Source organism: Anomaloglossus baeobatrachus, chromosome 5 (genome assembly GCF_048569485.1).
Source record: "Anomaloglossus baeobatrachus isolate aAnoBae1 chromosome 5, aAnoBae1.hap1, whole genome shotgun sequence".
In the NCBI taxonomy this organism is placed as follows: domain Eukaryota; kingdom Metazoa; phylum Chordata; class Amphibia; order Anura; family Aromobatidae; genus Anomaloglossus; species Anomaloglossus baeobatrachus.
The window spans coordinates 585,491,226-585,509,573 of NC_134357.1; the positions used below are offsets into that span (position 1 = coordinate 585,491,226).

At 45.4% G+C, this 18,348-nt stretch overlaps 1 protein-coding gene across 1 annotated transcript in view; it reads right to left on the reverse strand.

The window, feature by feature from the left end:
• Nucleotides 1-18,348, reverse strand: part of LOC142313145 (uncharacterized) — a 177,126-nt gene that overhangs the window by 38,059 nt on the left and 120,719 nt on the right. Inside the window, exons 20-26 of the mRNA XM_075352133.1 lie at nucleotides 9,952-10,927; nucleotides 9,752-9,833; nucleotides 6,899-7,063; nucleotides 6,184-6,720; nucleotides 2,917-3,178; nucleotides 2,416-2,565; nucleotides 2,013-2,349 (exon numbers count right to left, since the gene is read on the reverse strand). Coding sequence (XP_075208248.1) covers nucleotides 2,013-2,349; nucleotides 2,416-2,565; nucleotides 2,917-3,178; nucleotides 6,184-6,720; nucleotides 6,899-7,063; nucleotides 9,752-9,833; nucleotides 9,952-10,927 — 2,509 coding nt within the window. The remainder of the gene's footprint in view (nucleotides 1-2,012; nucleotides 2,350-2,415; nucleotides 2,566-2,916; nucleotides 3,179-6,183; nucleotides 6,721-6,898; nucleotides 7,064-9,751; nucleotides 9,834-9,951; nucleotides 10,928-18,348) is intronic.

An 18,348-nucleotide genomic window follows, 5' to 3' on the forward strand; every position in this document is an offset into this window, starting at 1 on the left:
ATTTTTCCCCATTGGAACTTGTTTGCCACATTGGGGTTTTTTTTGCTTTCCTCTGGATCAACATGTTAGGCTACGGGTTGAACTAGATGGACTTAGAGTCTCCCTTCAACCTTAAAAACTATGATACTATGATACTATGATGTCAGGTCCAAGTCCGACATGCAAACCACAATGGATTATTACTGTAACAAGGTCCTATGAAGGCAAAGGAATGAATTTAGAACACTGAAAATGAGTAATGGGGACAAAAGAAACCAATTAAAAAATGTAATTAAAAAAAAATACCCTAAATTAAAAAAGGAAAGGAATGGTGCAGTACATAGAAAAGATTCCTCATAAAAAAGGGGCGAAGTTTAGAGCCTCATTAAGGCCCTTGGGTGTTACTGTGTCCAAAATGGTGATCCATTTTAGTTCACGTTGGGCCAAAAGTTTTTTAACATTCCCCCCCCTTTATCCCACAGTGAATCATGTCTATACCCCTGACCATGAAAGATCTAGGGTTGCATCCATGGACCAACTTAAAGTGGCGCGGTATAGTTTTTAATTCTGCCACATTGGTCACTGTGGTTGCCGCCCGAATATCCCTCACATGCTCCCTTACTCTTACTCTTAATTCCCTTGACGTCATACCAATATAGATCTTATTACAATCGCATGTTGCATGATAGATGACGTTGATGGTAGTACATGAAATATGTTCTTTTATAGAGAAGTTTTTCATCCCATCACTGGCATGAAAGGAGGAGCAGCGAGAGATATTCGGGCAGGAAACACAACGACCACAAGGGAAGCAACCTTTAATAGGTCCAGACGAGCCAAATGGACTACTGGTCACAGGTGGTATATAGTGGCTTTTGACCAAGTAGTCCTTAAGGTTTCTACATCGTCTGGCGGTCATCAGAGGTACAGGGGGTAGCCGTGACTTCAAGGTGGGATCCGATTGAAGGATCGGCCAAAATTTGGTTAGGATTTCCCTCATCTCCTGCCATTTGGCATTAAATGTAGAGATAAACCTTATATTTTCCACAGGTCTGGTTTCACCTCTCCTCCCGTGTAACAGATCATCCCTAGACACCGATCTTGCTCTCTGGTAAGCTTGCTTCAAAGCACGGTTACCATAACCTCTGTTTTTAAACCTCATCCTCAAATCATCTGCCTGCTGTTTGAAAACGTTGTCCTGAGAGCAGAGTCGTCTCACCCTGAGATATTGACCAATTGGGATGGCGCGTACAGTGGAGTTGGTATGGGCAGAGGTGGCATGGAGTAGGGCATTTACAGACGTCGGTTTTCTATACACATCCGTCTGTAAAGCCCCAAACTCATCTGCAGTAATCTTGATGTCCAAAAACTCAACTCCACTGTCGCTGAAACTATATGTCAATTTGATGTTATAATTGTTTGTGTTGAGCTGGTCCATGAAAAGCCTGAGTTGAGAGATGGTACCCTGCCAGATGATCAGTAGATCATCAATGTACCTCACCCACATAGACACCATGGGGGCGGCCCATGCACCTCCGTCAACAAACAAACCCCTCTCCCAAAAACCGAGAAAGAGGTTTGCGTACGAAGGTGCACAGGCCACGCCCATAGCGGTCCCCCGCCTCTGCAGATAGAATCTATCCTTAAAGACGAAGAAGTTGTGGGTGAGTACATAGTCAAGAAGTTCAAGGACCAGTTCACAAATTCGTCCATCCCAATTGCTCATACCCAAAAAGAAACGAGCTGCTCTCAGGCCATCGTCGTGGCTGATACACGTGTATAAAGACTCTATATCAGCCACCACCAAGAGGGTCCCTGGGTCCACATGAACCCCATCAAGTCTATTAAGAACCTCGGTCGTATCCCTAACGTAGGATGCAAGGGTCTCCACCAAAGGTTTTAAATAATAGTCAATAAATTGACAGATGGGACTACATAACCCCTCCATCCCTGAAACGATGGGCCGACCGGGTGGATTGATGGGGTCCTTGTGGACCTTGGGCAACAGGTAAAAAGTTGGAATTTTAGGATACTTCACAAATAACCCATCAAAGACCCTCTTGGTAATAATTCCTTGGTCTAGGGCATCATTGAGGATGAGGTAAAGTTGGGCAGAGAATGAAATCAAAGGCGAGGAGTCCAATCTACCATATGTCTCTCTATCTCTCAGCTGCCTGTGGGCCTCCCTCTCGTAAAGATCCACCGGCCAAACCACGACATTGCCCCCCTTGTCTGCGGCCTTGAATATGACATCATTCATATTGCCCAGTTCTCTCAAGGCTTTCCTCTGGACTGCAGTTAAATTGTCCCGTGATCGGCGGGTGGAGATACCCCGCAAGTTTTCAGTGACGAGGCGAGTAAAAATCTCCACTGCCGGGCACAGAGACAAGGGGGGGAAAGTCGTGGATCTAGGCCCCAATGAGGTGGGAAACTCACCTGGCAGCTGAGATGGTGGTTCTTCTGAGAGGTCCTCCAAAATCTGTGTCGCACTCTGCCCCATAGCAAGATCGGTGTCTCCTGTCGGTGATTTGGAATGTAGCTTATAAAGGATCAGCTTCCGGGAGAAAAGGTGAAGATCCTTCAAGGCTGTAAACAAATCGAAGGTGTTAGTGGGGGAAAATGTTAAACCCTTGCTCAAAACCTGCAATTGTGCCGTTGACAGAATATGTTTAGACAGGTTTATTACCTGGGGGCCTTCGCCCAAACCAATATCTTTAGGTCTGCCAGCACCCCTCTTTTTGGGTTGACGCAGTCGATTATCCCAAGACATTTGGCTCTGATTAGCCCTTCCAGGTACAGTAGTGCTGCCGGATAGTCCACTTTCTTCACCTGACGTACAGGATGAAATGGAGCCAGATCTTGATCCCCCAAAACGTGGGCGTTGATACGGTTTAAATCTATCTACACCGCCCCTCCATTTATACATCTTATTCTGACGTCTGTCATCCAGATCTCTTTGTAATTTACGAATCTTAGTATCTTGAACCTCTTTACTCAATTTCTCAATTTCCAAATCAAGACCTTCATTGAACTTATTAATCGCCACTGTTGTCATATTTTTTTCTATGTCGGCCTGCAGTGAATTGATATCAACTTCCAGGGTAGTAAGGGTCTCCTTATTCAGCCCAATTAGGAGTTGAAGAAATTGCCTGGAACAATCGGAGGCAGCATTCTCCCATTTACTTTTAAACTCATCATTCTGAATAGGGAAAGAGGGAAAGACTTGAACTCATAGTCCCCTCGGAATTAAACCGAGTTCCACATATCTCTCCAAAAACGTACAATTTAACCAAATCCTAGTCCGTTTCTTGAGTAACTCTGTCATCTTATTGCACAAATCCCTAGTACATGCACCATTACTTTCCAAAACCCCTGTGGGTTCACCTTTTAGCACTTCGTTAATTTTACTAAGCCACGCCTCCTCGCGGGCTTTGAAGTTCATCATTGTCCGAGACTGTGGCCCTGTTCTTGGCACCTTTGTCTCTGTTGGACCCGTGGGTATAAAACTCTTCGGATCCCGCTCACCCGTATGGCTAGCGGAGTGAGCTTGCTCTCAGGGTTCACGCGTAGGATTTCTTTGGACTGTAGTGGAAAGTCCTATCCCATCGGTGCGCTAATACCCCGATTTTGGAGAGGGTTGGGGATGACACTTGGAAGTCTTCACCCCAGTCGTGTAAATTACCGGAACGCGTGAAGCTACTTTTCGGCCTGGGGTCCACGTACCACGTCGTGCCCTGGCCCCTGCCCGGTGATAGCTCAAGGCTGCCGGCTGCCCTCCTCGGCAGTCCGTGGTCCTTGACATTGTCCCCTGCGACCGGGGTTCCAGCTCCTACCAGGCCCAGACCAACGTTTGCCACCTCGTAACCACAGGAGCCCTGCTACGTGACCGCTCCTCACGAGGTCACCACTCTCCACCTCTCCTCCAGCTCAACTTCAGCTCGACTGTCACTTTACTCACTTCTCCTTACCAACCCCCCTATGTGGACGGCCCTATTTCCTTCAGGCCCCCCAATGGTGTGTTTGGTAGGTTCAGTGCAAAATGTTCCTTCGGTTTTTGATTGGTTAAGCTGTTGGCAACACCAAAGGACCAGGACCCATAACCAAGGAGAGTGGATACTGTGCTGAAGGGCAGATTGCACAATACCCTGTGACGACCTGATAGGCCAGGGCGTCACACATAGGCCAGTCAAGACTTCCAAAGAAGGGAGAAGGCACCCATTGCTAGCGCCTGATCGTTGGGATCTAGTGAAAAAAAATTGATCTACCTTTGCGTTTTGACGGGTCGTAAAGAGATCCACCTCTGTCCGTCCCCACCTTAGGACTAAGGTGCGGAATATTTCTGGATGGAGGGACCATTCCCCCGGATGAACATTTCTGCTGAGATAATCCGCTTGAGTATTTGCAGAACCTCTGAGATGGACGGCCGATATTGACAGGAGATGCCGCTGTGCCCAAGAAAATATTCTTCCGGAAATCCTTTGCAGGCTCCAGTGGCGCGTGCTTCCCTGATGACGAAGGTGAGCCAAAAACGTCATATTGTCCGAGTAAACCATCACATGTGCCCCTGGGAGCATGAGGTACGCTGCTCTGAGTGCCTGGTAGATGGCTTCCAGCTCTCGGTAATTTGAGGACTGGCATCTGGTTTCCTGGGACCAGAGGGCTTGGAAGGGACCTTGAGAGACAATTGCTCCCCAGCCTCTCTGGCTGGCATCTGTGGTAACTGTCACTAATGGCTCTCGACTCCAATATACTCCCCTTTGCAGATGGGTGGGAACCATCTACCACAGCAAGGATGTTTTTACCAGACATGGCAAGGATATTTTCTTGTTCAGGGACCTCTGGGAACCATCCCAAGATGCAAGAATGTGAACCTGTAGGGAGCATGAGTGGGCCTGAGCCCAGGACACCGCTGGGATGCACGATGTCATAGATCCCAGCACTGACATTGCGAACCTCAGGGTCACAACTCATTGGCCATGCAGAGACAAAACCTTGTTCTTGATTCCCAACTGTTTGTTGATGGGAAGTAAGGATTTTTGTTTGACAGAGTTCAACACCACTCCGAGGAAGATCTTCCTTATAGAGGGAAGGAGATCTGACTTTTAAGGGTTTATGACCCATCCAAGTCTGCGTAGTAACCAGAGTGTTGTTTGCACATGTTGGTTAAGCAACTGGGCAGAGGGGGCCACTACCAGGAAGTCGTCGAGGTAGGGAACTATACAGATGTGCTGATTTTGTTAGAAATGCTACCACTTCCCCCATTATCTTGGTGAAAACCCGAGGTGCAGAAAAGAGACCGAACGGGAGGGCGTTGAACTGGTAGTGCTGAAGATGCCTCTTGTGACGGACCGCGAAACGAAAATATCTTTTGTGAGCGTGAAAGATTGGGATGTGATAATACACATCCTTTAAATCTATTGTGGCCATGAAAAACCCCGGACCGATGTGGGGCAAGGTGGATCTGACCAACTCTATCTTGAAATGCCTGTAGATGATGTGATGATTTAATGGCCTGAGGTTGATAATTAACCGAGGTGTGCCGTTAAGTTTTTGATCCAGGAATTGATGGGAGTAATGACCATGACCCACCTCTGGCACTAAGGAGACAACCCCTATCTTTTGGAAGTTCTGAATGCAGAGCATGAGAGTGCCTTGAGACCCCTGTGAGGGAGAGGATGTGACCCTTAGACAGCATGGAGGATATGTGGGAAACTCGACTTTGAGACCCTCTCTGATGGTGTTTATGACCCATTGATTCGAGGATATCTCCTGCCACTGACTGAGAAATGCTAACAGCCGACCCCCTATCCTGATGGTGTCATTGCTTGTCCTGGCGATTGCTCCGATCTTCGGTCTTTTGGGACATAAAGATGTTCCTGCCCCTGCCTCCTATCGGATAACTCCAATGGCCAGTATTACCCTTCGCTCGGTACTGGGTAGATTGATTATTGGGGGGGGACGAAAAAACTTTTTTTGTTATTTCTCTTCTGGCAACAGCTTTTTCTTATCCGTTGCCTTCTCCAGAATTCGTCCAGAGCTGGACCGAAAACATGTTCACCTCTAAACAGAATAGAGCACAGCTTAACCTTGGAGGTTGCGTCACTGCTCCAAAGTTTAAGCCAATGGGCCCTTCTTGGAAAGGACACCACTTCTTGCTGCCACGCGGACGGACTCAGCTGACGCGTCAGCAAGAAATCTAGTTGCCTTCTGGAGAAGTGGAAGGGAAGCCAGGAGATCTTCCTTTGGGGTGTCTCGGATGAGATGTTCCTCTAGTTGGCCCAGCCACCGGGACAGGGATCTGGCCACACAGGTAGAAGCCACCCCGGTCTTATGGAGAACCGCGGAGGTCTCCCATGATTTTCTAAGGAGGCTGTCCATTTTACGGTCCATGGAATCCTTAAGTTGTAATGAATCCTCAAAAGGGAGAGTTGTCTTTCTCGCCTGCACAATCACTTTAAGCACTTCCCAGCAGCAGGTGGGGTCCTGTTCCCACGGGAATCCATTTCTCAATTCTCGGGGAATGGTAAGGTGTTTCTGAAGAGCGTCCCACTTTTGAAGAACCATATCTCTGATTATCTCGTGTACAGGAAATCCCAGCTTCTTACGGGTCCGTAATCCCCTGAACATTTCTTCCTGTATTGAGCTAGTAGCCTTCTCTTCCTCAACCCCCATAGTATCCCGCACTGCTCCCAGAAGTTCATCCATATCATCATTTGAGAAAAAATATTTGGTCTCGACTATCTGAAAATACACCTTCATCCTCTTCTATCAACTCATTTAGCAGCGAGAAGAAAGGACCTTCTAATGAGTCTGACTCGGAGTCTCCCACGGGGGTTAGTTTTCTCTCCTTTGGCGCAGGGGTTGCAGCGGGAAGAGGCTGGGAGAGGGATGCTAGGGAGGACTGAACTTCCTGACGTACCAGGTTTTTTAATTCATCCAGAATGGAGGGTTGTTCCTCTCTAACTACCTGATTAGTACAGGGCTGACATAACTTCTTAGCATGGTCTGAAGGAAGCTTCTTATTACACATGATACACTTTTTGCTAGAGGTCTTCTCTTTCTTGGGTGCAACATTCTTATCTCCCTAAGGGGGGGGAGGGAAGAGTACGTAAGTATACACCCAGGAAGAGGAGAATTCCGACAGAGCAATACGAGCCCATAACCCTGATCTTCCCCCAAATCACTGTACTCACAGAACCGGGGGATGAGCTGGGCTCCACAGAAGCAGAGTTGTTGAGCGGTCACCCTCCATCCTCCTGCAGAGCGCTCTTACCGTGGTCCCTTTAATGAGGTCCGGATGTATCCAGCTGTCCACAAAGTGGATGACTCCACCTCTTCCGTCGGGGTGGCAGGCTTTCAACGAAGTGAGTGCCGACAACACCACAGGGCCGTGCAGCGCGACTCTGGAACGCACGAACCCGTAAGCGTCGCCGATAAAGGGCTTCCGATGACGTCACTTCCGCATGCCCACAGCTACCACGTGTGTGAGAAGAAGAGGTGTCGGGAGCTACGGGAGGTACCCGGCGAGTCAGCCTTCCCAGCTTTACCTCCAAGAGGCGCAGGAGGGGCAGGCAGATCCCGAATCCAGAGGAGACGGGAGCAGCAATGGAGGAGGAAGCACGCTAGCTTCGCCCTCAGCTGCTCAGTTGGCAAGAAATACTGATGCGGCGCTCTCATCACCAGCCACAAAAGCACTGCAGGTAACCTCTTTGCGCCCCTATAGGGCACGGGAACAACACTGGAGGTGGGGAAGGGTTATTTAACCTCTTTGTGTTTCTTGTCCCTTTTAGGACGCAGAGTTAACCTCCTGTGTGCTGCCGTGGAGGGTGACTAGAGAAAATAACCACTAGGATATCAGACATATAAAATCCTTTAGTTTTTTTATTACAACAATTATCCTTTGTAAAGGGATCATTTTTATAACAATGGGCTCAATTTATGAGAAACCACTCCTGATTCATGAAGTGGTGCATGCCTTTTCATTAATCTGGAGCGTTTGATGAGTGGTTTGTACCTCCTTGTGCCATGCTAGAAATATTACTCTCATCAGGGACTGGAGTGAGATTTCTGGTATAGGGAATGCTACAGCTCATCATGAATTTAAGCAGCTGTGCTGTCCCAGCCCCGTCCCAACCAAGCTCTGCCAATTTTGGAGTGAAAATGCCAAAAGCCGCCAAAATGTGGCACAACTATGAATTAATCCAAATTTTTGTGGCTTTTCAAAGATTTTGTGTTACTTTTTTGGCTTTAAAGCTTTGATAAATGGGGACCAGAGCGTCTTAATAACTTCCACATATCTAGGATGCATAGTGCGATTCAATTCTCCCATAACGGCTGGGGATAGAAGCTATACTGGCCATATAGTACAATACAAAGGGAAGGGGAAAAGAATGCACCAGGGAAAGGGTGAAGTGGTGACCTCTGACAATAAGCTGCAGCTCAGCCTCCCTGACCTCACCAACCCAATACAGGTTCTGAACCTTTCGCCAAGCAGGAATACCTCACCCCTTGCAAACCCTGAAATAGGCCCTAAGTAAGGATGGCGGGTATGAGCTCTTCGTCAACACCCCTAATGGTAAGGGTGACAAAATGAAACAATACAGGGAAAACACATGCTGCCAGCTGAGTCCAAGTACATAGCAAAAATCAAACACTTATCTTAGGAGTAGCTACCACAGAAGTATATGGAACAGGAAGAGATGACTGCTGCAGATCACAGCCAGGAACAACTATAAACCGCACCCAAAGCACTCCAGGGTGAGGTTTATAAAGGAAGTCAGAGGCTGGCAACTGAGAGGAAAAACTGACAGTTTCCCAGGGTCATAGCGTTCGCTGCTGCAGAAACAGAGAACTGTCAGATAACAACACGTACTTCCAATCTCTGGTATTTTCTAACACTCGCTGCCACTTGATTGTCCACCGGCCGTTACAGCTCTGTGACATCCCCCTACTATCTTTGTGCGAAATGTCTACAGCTCTGCCTCAGCTCCAGAGGTTCTGAGCAAAATCATCACATCCACACAACAGAGAAAGATAGGCATGAAGAATATATATTTTACAAGCATTTATTAACAAATCAACAAGTTTTGAAATGCAACTATATACCATGTTCCTATCTCCAATCTGGGGATGCGCTTTTTAGTAAATAAAGCAAACCTTTCACAAATGTTCCTAAAGGCTCTCGAAATACAAACTTACTAGCAAAATAGAGCCCGAATTTCCATTTTGTGGGATCTCAGTATGCAGAGCGGGATCCCAAAAATCTCTGCAGCTGCTCTAAGCACGAGACATTGCTCTCTCAACTAATCCAGTGCGGTTACATACTTTTATAAGATTTTACTGAACTACTTAAGAAGGATCATGCAGCGCTGGGGTCGTAGTGCTCACTCTTTCATGGTGAGAGTGATCTCTGAGGGTTGTGGGATCACACAACCTGGAAGTTCCTTTAGGGACTCTTCCAAAGGTTTTGGTACTGGATTATATTTAGATAATTCACTAATCTGTGCTCTACACTGCTTTAGTAATAAAAAAGGTAGTCACAGATTTGTCATAGGCACTATTTAAGGAGAACATCAAACACAATGCGCTTGAGATTGGGGGATATTACCCCCGTAACAGAAGCAGATTCCAAAACAGTGCTTCATGACTACATTTTTTTGCTTCAATCTTTTTTCCTATTTTCCTCCTTCAAAACCTAGGTGTGTCTTATAGTCTGAAAAATAGGATAAGTTTAAAAAGAAAGAAAATGGTTCTTTCCCTCACCAATTCTTACTTGAGAAATTGTAGCTGATTTTTGGATAAAGCACTTTAAATTATAGTACATCATGATGGTTTCTTCTTTGTGACAACAGGATCTGACTAATGATAAAAAAAAGTTTGGCAAATTACGAATGCCAGAATGGCTGCTCCGCTCTGTGCTTTTCTTATGGTCGACAAGACTTGATTTACCTGTTAAATATTTGAAATATTCACAACATGAAAAAGGTTCCTTCCCTGTGCAGCCTCTTCAGATGTTTAATGAGATCTGATTTCTGAGAGTAACATTTTCCACATTCAGAACATAAAAATGGTTTATCCCCTGTGTGAAGTTTTCCATGATCAACAAGACTTGATTTCCTAGTAAAACATTTGCCACATTCCAGGCATGAAAATGGCTTCTCCCCTGTGTGAGATCTTTGATGACTAACAAGTTCTGATTTCCAATTAAAACATTTCCCACACTCTGAACATGAAAATGGCTTCTCCCCTGTGTGAATTTTCTGATGTCTAACAAGATGTGATTTCTGAATAAAACATTTCCCACACTCTGAACATGAAAATGGCTTTTCTCCTGTGTGAGATCTTTGATGCTCAACAAGTTCTGATTTCCGAATAAAACACTTCCCACACTCTGAACATAAAAATGGCTTCTCTCCTATGTGAATTTTTTGATGCTCAACAAGTTCTGATTTGCGAATAAAACACTTCCCACACTCTGAACATGAAAATGGCTTCTCCCCTGTGTGAATTTTCTGATGTCTAACAAGGTTTGATTTTTCATTAAAACATTTTCCACACTCTGAACATGAAAATGGCTTTTCCCCTGTGTGAGATCTTTGATGCACAACAAATTTTGATTTTCGAATAAAACATTTCCCACACTCTGAACATAAAAATGGCTTCTCCCCTGTGTGAGATCTTTGATGCCAAACAAGTTCTGATTTGCGAATAAAACACTTCCCACACTCTGAACATGAAAATGGGTTCTCCCCTGTGTGAATTTTCTGATGTCTAACAAGGTTTGATTTCTCAATAAAACATTTTCCACACTCTGAACATGAAAATGGCTTTTCCCCTGTGTGAGATCTTTGATGCACAACAAATTTTTCTTTTCGAATAAAACATTTTCCACACTCTGAACATGAAAATGGCTTCTCCCCTGCGTGAATTTTCTGATGTCTAACAAGGTCTGATTTCTGAATAAAACATTTCTCACACTCTGAACATGAAAATGGCTTCTCCCCTGTGTGAGATCTTTGATGCCAAACAAGATCTGATTTCCGAATAAAACATTTCTCACACTCTGAACATGAAAATGGATTCTCCCCAGAGTGATTTTTTTGATGATTAGCAAGGGTTATTTTTCGAGTAAAATATTTTCCACATTCTTGGCAACAAAATGGCTTTTCCTTTGTAGGAGCCATTTCATGTTCAACATCCCTTCTGTAACTTTTATTTTGCTTACAATTCTGTGATAAATCGGAATTTTGGACTTGCTTGAAAAGATCAGATGATAGAGCTTTCTGAGGAAGGACTGGAGGTATATCTGGGACAAAAGCATGCTCTTCATATGTATCATCTTTTACAAATTCTGAAGATATTAGAGGTCCATCTGAACTCCCAAAACAGTCATCTGCTAAAAATAAATACAATGTTATTATTTTATAACGATATTATCTTGAATGTACATTTTTTTTTTTTTTTTAAATTATAACATCAGCAATTAAATTAGGAAAAAATGTATTCTGAATTTTTTGTCTAATTTCGACATCTAAGAGTAAAAAGTGTTTTACACGCTGCAACATCGCTAGCAATAGCTAGCGATGTTGCGCGATAGCATCCACCCACGTCGCTGATTTGTCATGGGAGTGATCGCTGCAGTAGCGAACAATATCGCTACGGCAGCGTCACATGCACATACCTGCTTAGCGACGTCGCTGGAGACACCGAACAATCTCTCCTTTAAGGGGGCGGTGAGTTCGGCGTCACAGCGGCATCGCTAAGCAGCCACACAATAGCAGAGGAGGGGCGGAGATGAACGGCCGGAACATGCCGCCCACCTCCTTCCTTCCTCATTGCCGGTGGACGCAGGTAAGGAGAAGTTCGTCGTTCCTGCGGTGTCACACATAGCGATGTATGATGCCGCAGGAACGACGAACAACCAGCGGCATGCACCACCAACGATATTATGAAAACGAGCGACGTGCCAACGGTCAACGAATTTGGATGTTTTTGCAATAGTTGATCATCGCTCCTTTTAGTCACACACAACGATATCGCGAACGGCGCCGGATGAGCGTCATGAACACCGTGACCCCGACGATATATCGTTAGCGATATCGTTGTGTGTAAAGTACCCTTTACATCTTCGTTAGCTCGGATCTCCCATTCCTAGCACTAGTTCTCTGGAATGTGCTACAGTAAATAATCTGATTGATTTTTACAATGTGACTGCAGGATAATGAGGGATAGGGGGCTCCTATACTGTCTCTCACGCTACAGGACCCTAACCTATTTCTAACCTCTGGATTACCCCTGAAGATGGAGATGCCAGAGTCATGTGCCTTACTATTCTCCTGAACAGATCTAATCTGTTATCCACCCGGGGAAGGAAGGGACAGGAATATGATGGAAAAACAGATTAAGACAGGTGGAAAACACAAATTAAGACAGGCGGGACACATTGAAAACTCACAGCAATAAACAGTGTGAGATTAAGGAAAAAATCAAGAGCAGGAAGGCAGGAACAAAAATACAACAAGGGTTAACATCACAACAGCTCACAGCAGTAATGCTTAACAACCACCTGTAAGTCTGGATCACAACACCTCACCAGACTAGTATAGGTAAACTATAGCTGGCATTAATGAAATAGTCCAGCCAGCATATACAGAAGGGGAGCGAACGATACTTTCTACTTTAGAGCATGTGATCAAACACATTGTCAAAAAGGTCCTTAAGCAGTCCGATAATAGGCATATAAACAATGGGGCCGCTAGGAGAATGGAGGCCCTGTGAAATTGCTCAGTTTGCACTTACTTTCCCCTAATGCCAGTCCTGCATACCCGCCTGTCTTCTGGTCAGTTCATTTAGACTACTGTAATTAATAGACCTTTGGTTACATCATGTCACATGTCTTTGCAGTCATCAAAGGTCCTTAAACAATCGACCTTAGCATACAACTGATGGGGACCCTAAGAGAGTGGGGTTCCTGAGAAATTGCACAGTTTGACTCTTCCCAACGCTGGCCCTGACTGTAACTAGGGCTTATTTTTGGAGGAGGGCTTATATTTCAAGCCTTCTCCAACAATCCGATAAAATTATGCTAGGTCTTATTTTCAGTGTAGGTCGTCTTTTCGAGTAAACAGGGTATTCATGAACCCTCTGCAGGTCTTTGAGTTGCCATCATAATAACATAGAGAAGGCACTAGAAACAAACAGCAGAAGAAGAAGCAAAGAAAATACAGATAAAAAAAACAGAGCAGAAAGTCTAAAAATGTAAACACAAAATTAGTGCAAAAAGTACATGAGTAGATATCTCTTACTGGATAGAACTGGAGGAAACACATCCTGAGGAACATCGGGGTCTTCTTGGTTACAGTCCTGTGGGAGAAGGGGACGGGGGCATCTCTCTGGTGTTGTCCTCTTACTCGATAGACCTGGAGGAGACACATACAGGGACTGAATTCATTCCTTACATACAGATAATTATAGGCCGTGTGTATTTAGTCCTGTCTATTACCTGGTGATGTGAGGGGCTGGGGATCCTCCATCATGACGTCCTTGTACAGATCTTTGTGTCCTTCTAAATACTCCCACTCCTCCATGGAGAAATAGACAGTGACATCCTGACACCTTATAGGAACCTGACACATACAATGATACCGTCACCCCCGATCCCTTCATAGCGTTACTGTATAATGTCCCAGCATTCCCAGCAGTGTCACCTCTCCAGTCAGCAGCTCAATCATCTTGTAGGTGAGTTCTAGGATCTTCTGGTCATTGATGTCCTCATGTATCGGGGGGTGAGGTGGAGGCCCCATGATTGGGCTCAGGGGTCTTCCCTCAGACACAGGGGCCTGACAGCGCTCACTAGAGGTCTTCTTCACTACTGTGTAATCCTGGTTATGGAGAGACACAGTAATAAATCTCACTCCAGACATTTCCAGAGTCCTCACCTCTCCAGTTCTGTCCATCTGTTATTCCCATAGATAAGAATGATGTAATGTGACGTCATCAGAATCTCTCACCTCTCCAGTAAGCCGGAAGAGGATCTCTAGGGTGAGGTGTAATATCCTCTCCGCCATCTTGTCCCTGTCTGTGTCCATCCTTGATGGGTCACGTAGAACAATTATATAGAAGATCTCCACTGCGAGGATCCGATATTGTAGGGATCTGAATGAGAAGATAAGCCGGTGTAGGCACATATAAAATACAATTACTACAGTTGTGATATCGGTGTGAAGCAATAATGCTAGCACTTCACACATCTAGAGGTGACAGAGAAGATTCCTATGTGTGATGAGCTTCTGTCATGACGTAACATAATCACAGTAACATAATAATCAGGACGGCACGGTGGCTCAGTGGTTAGCACTGCAGTCTTGCAGAACTGGGGTCCTGGGTTCAAATCCCACCAAGGACACTATCTGCAAGGAGTTTGTATGTTCTCCCCGTGTTTACGTGGTTTTCCTCCCACACTCCAAAGACATACAGATAGGGACTCTAGATTGTGAGCCCCAACGGGGACAGTGTTGCCCTTGTATGTAAAGTGCTGTGGAATTAATAGTGCTATATAAATGAATAAATATTATATTATTATTTTTATAATTTTAGGGCTATCGAGATTAGGGATAGGGGGCAATTTACTTATATTTCTCACTAGCTATAGTACCCGGAATTACCCAGGATAGTAACTAAATCTCTTTCCAACTCTCCCTGGATGGGAGATATATATATATATATATATATATACACATATATATACAGTGCCTACAAGTAGTATTCAACCCCCTGCAGATTTAGCAGGTTTACACATTCGGAATAACTTGGCATTGTGACATTGGACTGTAGATCAGCCTGGAAGTGTGAAATGCAGCAAGAAAGAATGTTATTTCTTTTTTTCTTTTTTTTTTAAATTGTGAAAAGTTTATTCAGAGGGTCATTTATTATTCAACCCCTCAAACCACCAGAATTCTGTTTGGTTCCCCTAAAGTATTAAGAAGTATTTCAGGCACAAAGAACAATGAGCTTCACATGTTTGGATTAATTATCTTTTTTTCCAGCCTTTTCTGACTAATTAAGACCCTCCCCAAACTTGTGAACAGCACTCATACTTGGTCAACATGGGAAAGACAAAGGAGCATTCCAAGGCCATCAGAGACAAGATCGTGGAGGGTCACAAGGCTGGCAAGGGGTACAAAACCCTTTCCAAGGAGTTGGGCCTACCTGTCTCCACTGTTGGGAGCATCATCCGGAAGTGGAAGGCTTATGGAACTACTGTTAGCCTTCCACGGCCTGGACAGCCTTTGAAAGTTTCCTCCCGTGCCGAGGCCAGGCTTGTCGAAGAGTCAAGGCTAACCCAAGGACAGCAAGGAAGGAGCTCCGGGAAGCTCTCATGGCAGTGGGGACATTGGTTTCAGTCAATACCATAAGTAACGTACTCCACCGCAATGGTCTCCGTTCCAGACGAGCCCGTAAGGTACCTTTGCTTTCAAAGCGTCATGTCAAGGCTCGTCTACAGTTTGCTCATGATCACTTGGAGGACTCTGAGACAGACTGGTTCAAGGTTCTCTGGTCTGATGAGACCAAGATCGAGATCTTTGGTGCCAACCACACATGTGACGTTTGGAGACTGGATGACACTGCATACGACCCCAAGAATACCATCCCTACAGTCAAGCATGGTGGTGGCAGCATCATGCTGTGGGCTGTTTCTCAGCCAAGGGGCCTGGCCATCTGGTCCGCATCCATGGGAAGATGGATAGCACGGCCTACCTGGAGATTTTGGCCAAGAACCTCCGCTCCTCCATCAAGGATCTTAAGATGGGTCGTCATTTCATCTTCCAACAAGACAACGACCCAAAGCACACAGCCAAGAAAACCAAGGCCTGGTTCAAGAGGGAAAAAATCAAGGTGTTGCAGTGGCCTAGTCAGTCTCCTGACCTTAACCCAATTGAAAACTTGTGGAAGGAGCTCAAGATTAAAGTCCACATGAGACACCCAAAGAACCTAGATAACTCGGAGAAGATCTGCATGGAGGAGTGGGCCAAGATAACTCCAGAGACCTGTGCCGGCCTGATCAGGTCTTATAAAAGACGATTATTAGCTGTAATTGCAAACAAGGGTTATTCCACAAAATATTAAACCTAGGGGTTGAATAATAATTGACCCACACTTTTATGTTGAAAATTTATTAAAATTTAACTAAGCAACATAACTTGTTAGTTTGTAAGATTTATGCATCTGTTAATAAATCCTGCTCTTGTTTGAAGTTTGCAGGCTCTAACCTATTTGCATCTTATCAAACCTGCTAAATCAGAAGGGGGTTGAATACTACTCGTAGGCACTGTATAATATATATATATATATATATACACATATACACACACACATCTATCACATACACAGACACACACACACACACACACACACACACAAACAAACAAACAAACACATACACACAGAGTGTGGAAAATACCTTGAATATTACTTACTGGTAATATTTTTTACCAGAGCCCATGACAGCACCACCAGAGAGAGAGGTCCACCCATCTTAGGCATGAAACCCAGTGAAATAAAAGGGCGATACCTCTCCCACGCAGCAGTTAGGTTACAGAGCAAGAGAGGAATACCAGGAAACAATATTAATATAAACCTCCACCAACACATAACAAACTAAGATGTAGCACCTCGACCCTACACAACCAAAACTAAGCAGAGGGTGAAGCAATGGTGCTGTCATGGGCGCTGGAAACAAAACATTACCGGTAAGTAATTTTCATTTTTCTCTTCCACCATGACAGCACCACTAGAGAGATTTTGATAAATTCAAGCACCTTACAGAGGGAATCACCACTTGTAGAACCCTTCTACCAAACATTAAATCCACCATGGAATAAAAATCCAATCTATAGTGATTAAAAAAGATGCAAGGGGAAGACCAAGTTGCAGCCTTACAAAATTGGTCAATAGGTACCTCCGTCTTTTCAGCCCAGGAAGTCAACACCGCTCTGGTGGTGTGAGCTGTCATGCCTTTGGGACTTGGAATGTTCTGGGCTACATAGGTTACACTAATTACTTTCTTGACCCATCTTGCTAAAGTACTTTTAGAGGCTACCAGGCCTTTCCTAGCCCCCTATAAACAAATAAACAATGCTCGACTCCACCTCCACGCTGTAGTAGTCTCTAAGTACTGAATCAGTGCATCTCTAACATCCAGGGTATGCAGCTTTCCTCTTCCTGTTTCTTGGGGGAGGCACAAAAAGAAGGCAGAATTATCTCCTGGGATATATGGAAGGATTTGGCTACCTTGGGTAAAAACGCAGGGTCTGTTCAGGTTCTGATCCTATCCTCTGAAATTTGGGTGTATGAAAGATTGGAGAATAGGGCCTGTAGGTTGCTCACTCTCTTGGCTGAGGTCACCGCTACTAGAAAGATAGGGTTTAGACTGAGGAGCTTTATAAAGGCTTGAGCTAGGGGTTCGAAAGGAGGCCCTGTAACACAATCCAGTAATACGTTTAAATCCCAAGGATGAATTTTTAGGGAAGGGAGCGGGACTGCTCTCTGACAAGACTTTAAAAACCTCCTGACCCAAGTATGCCCTGCTAAATCATAGTTGAATAGGGCTCTCAAGGCTGAAACCTGAACCTTTCTGTAAAAACTCAAGGATGGAACCCAAAGGAACTTTCCCCTCAGGTTGCTCTTTCGAGGAAGAGAGGAACTTCCTCCAGATCCTGCCATAGCTCTTAGTGGTAACTGGCTTCCTGCTCTGCAAAAGAGTATAGACCAGATTTCCGGAGAACCGCGGCTCAGTAACAGGCCTCTCTCAAATTCCAGTCTGTCAAATGTAGGCCTGGAACCTAAAGCGGGCTTTACACACTACGATTTCGCTACAGCGATCTCGTTGGGGTCACGGATTTTGTGACGCACATCCGGCCGCTGTAGCGATGTCGTAGCGTGTGACTCCTAGGAGTGATTTTGGATGGTTGCAAAAATGTCCAAAATCGCTCCTCGTTGACATGGGGGTCCGCTGCCAGTTATCGCTGCTGTCGCAGGGGGCAAAGTTGTTCCTCGTTCCTGCGGCAGTGCACATCGCTACGTGTGACGCCACAGGAACGAGGATCATCTCCTTACCTGCCTCCGGCCACAATGCAGAAGGAAGGAGGTGGACGGGATGTTACGTCCCGCTCATCTCCGCCCCTCCGCTTTCATTGGGCGGCCGCTTAGTGACGTTGCTGTGACGCCGAACGGACCGCCCCCTTAGAAAGGAGGCGGTACGCCGGTCACAGCGACGTTGCTATGCAGGTAAGTATGTGTGACGGGGGGGTGCCGGATTTTGTGCGTGAAGGGCAGTGATATGCCCGTTTCGCACAAACGATGAGACTGAGT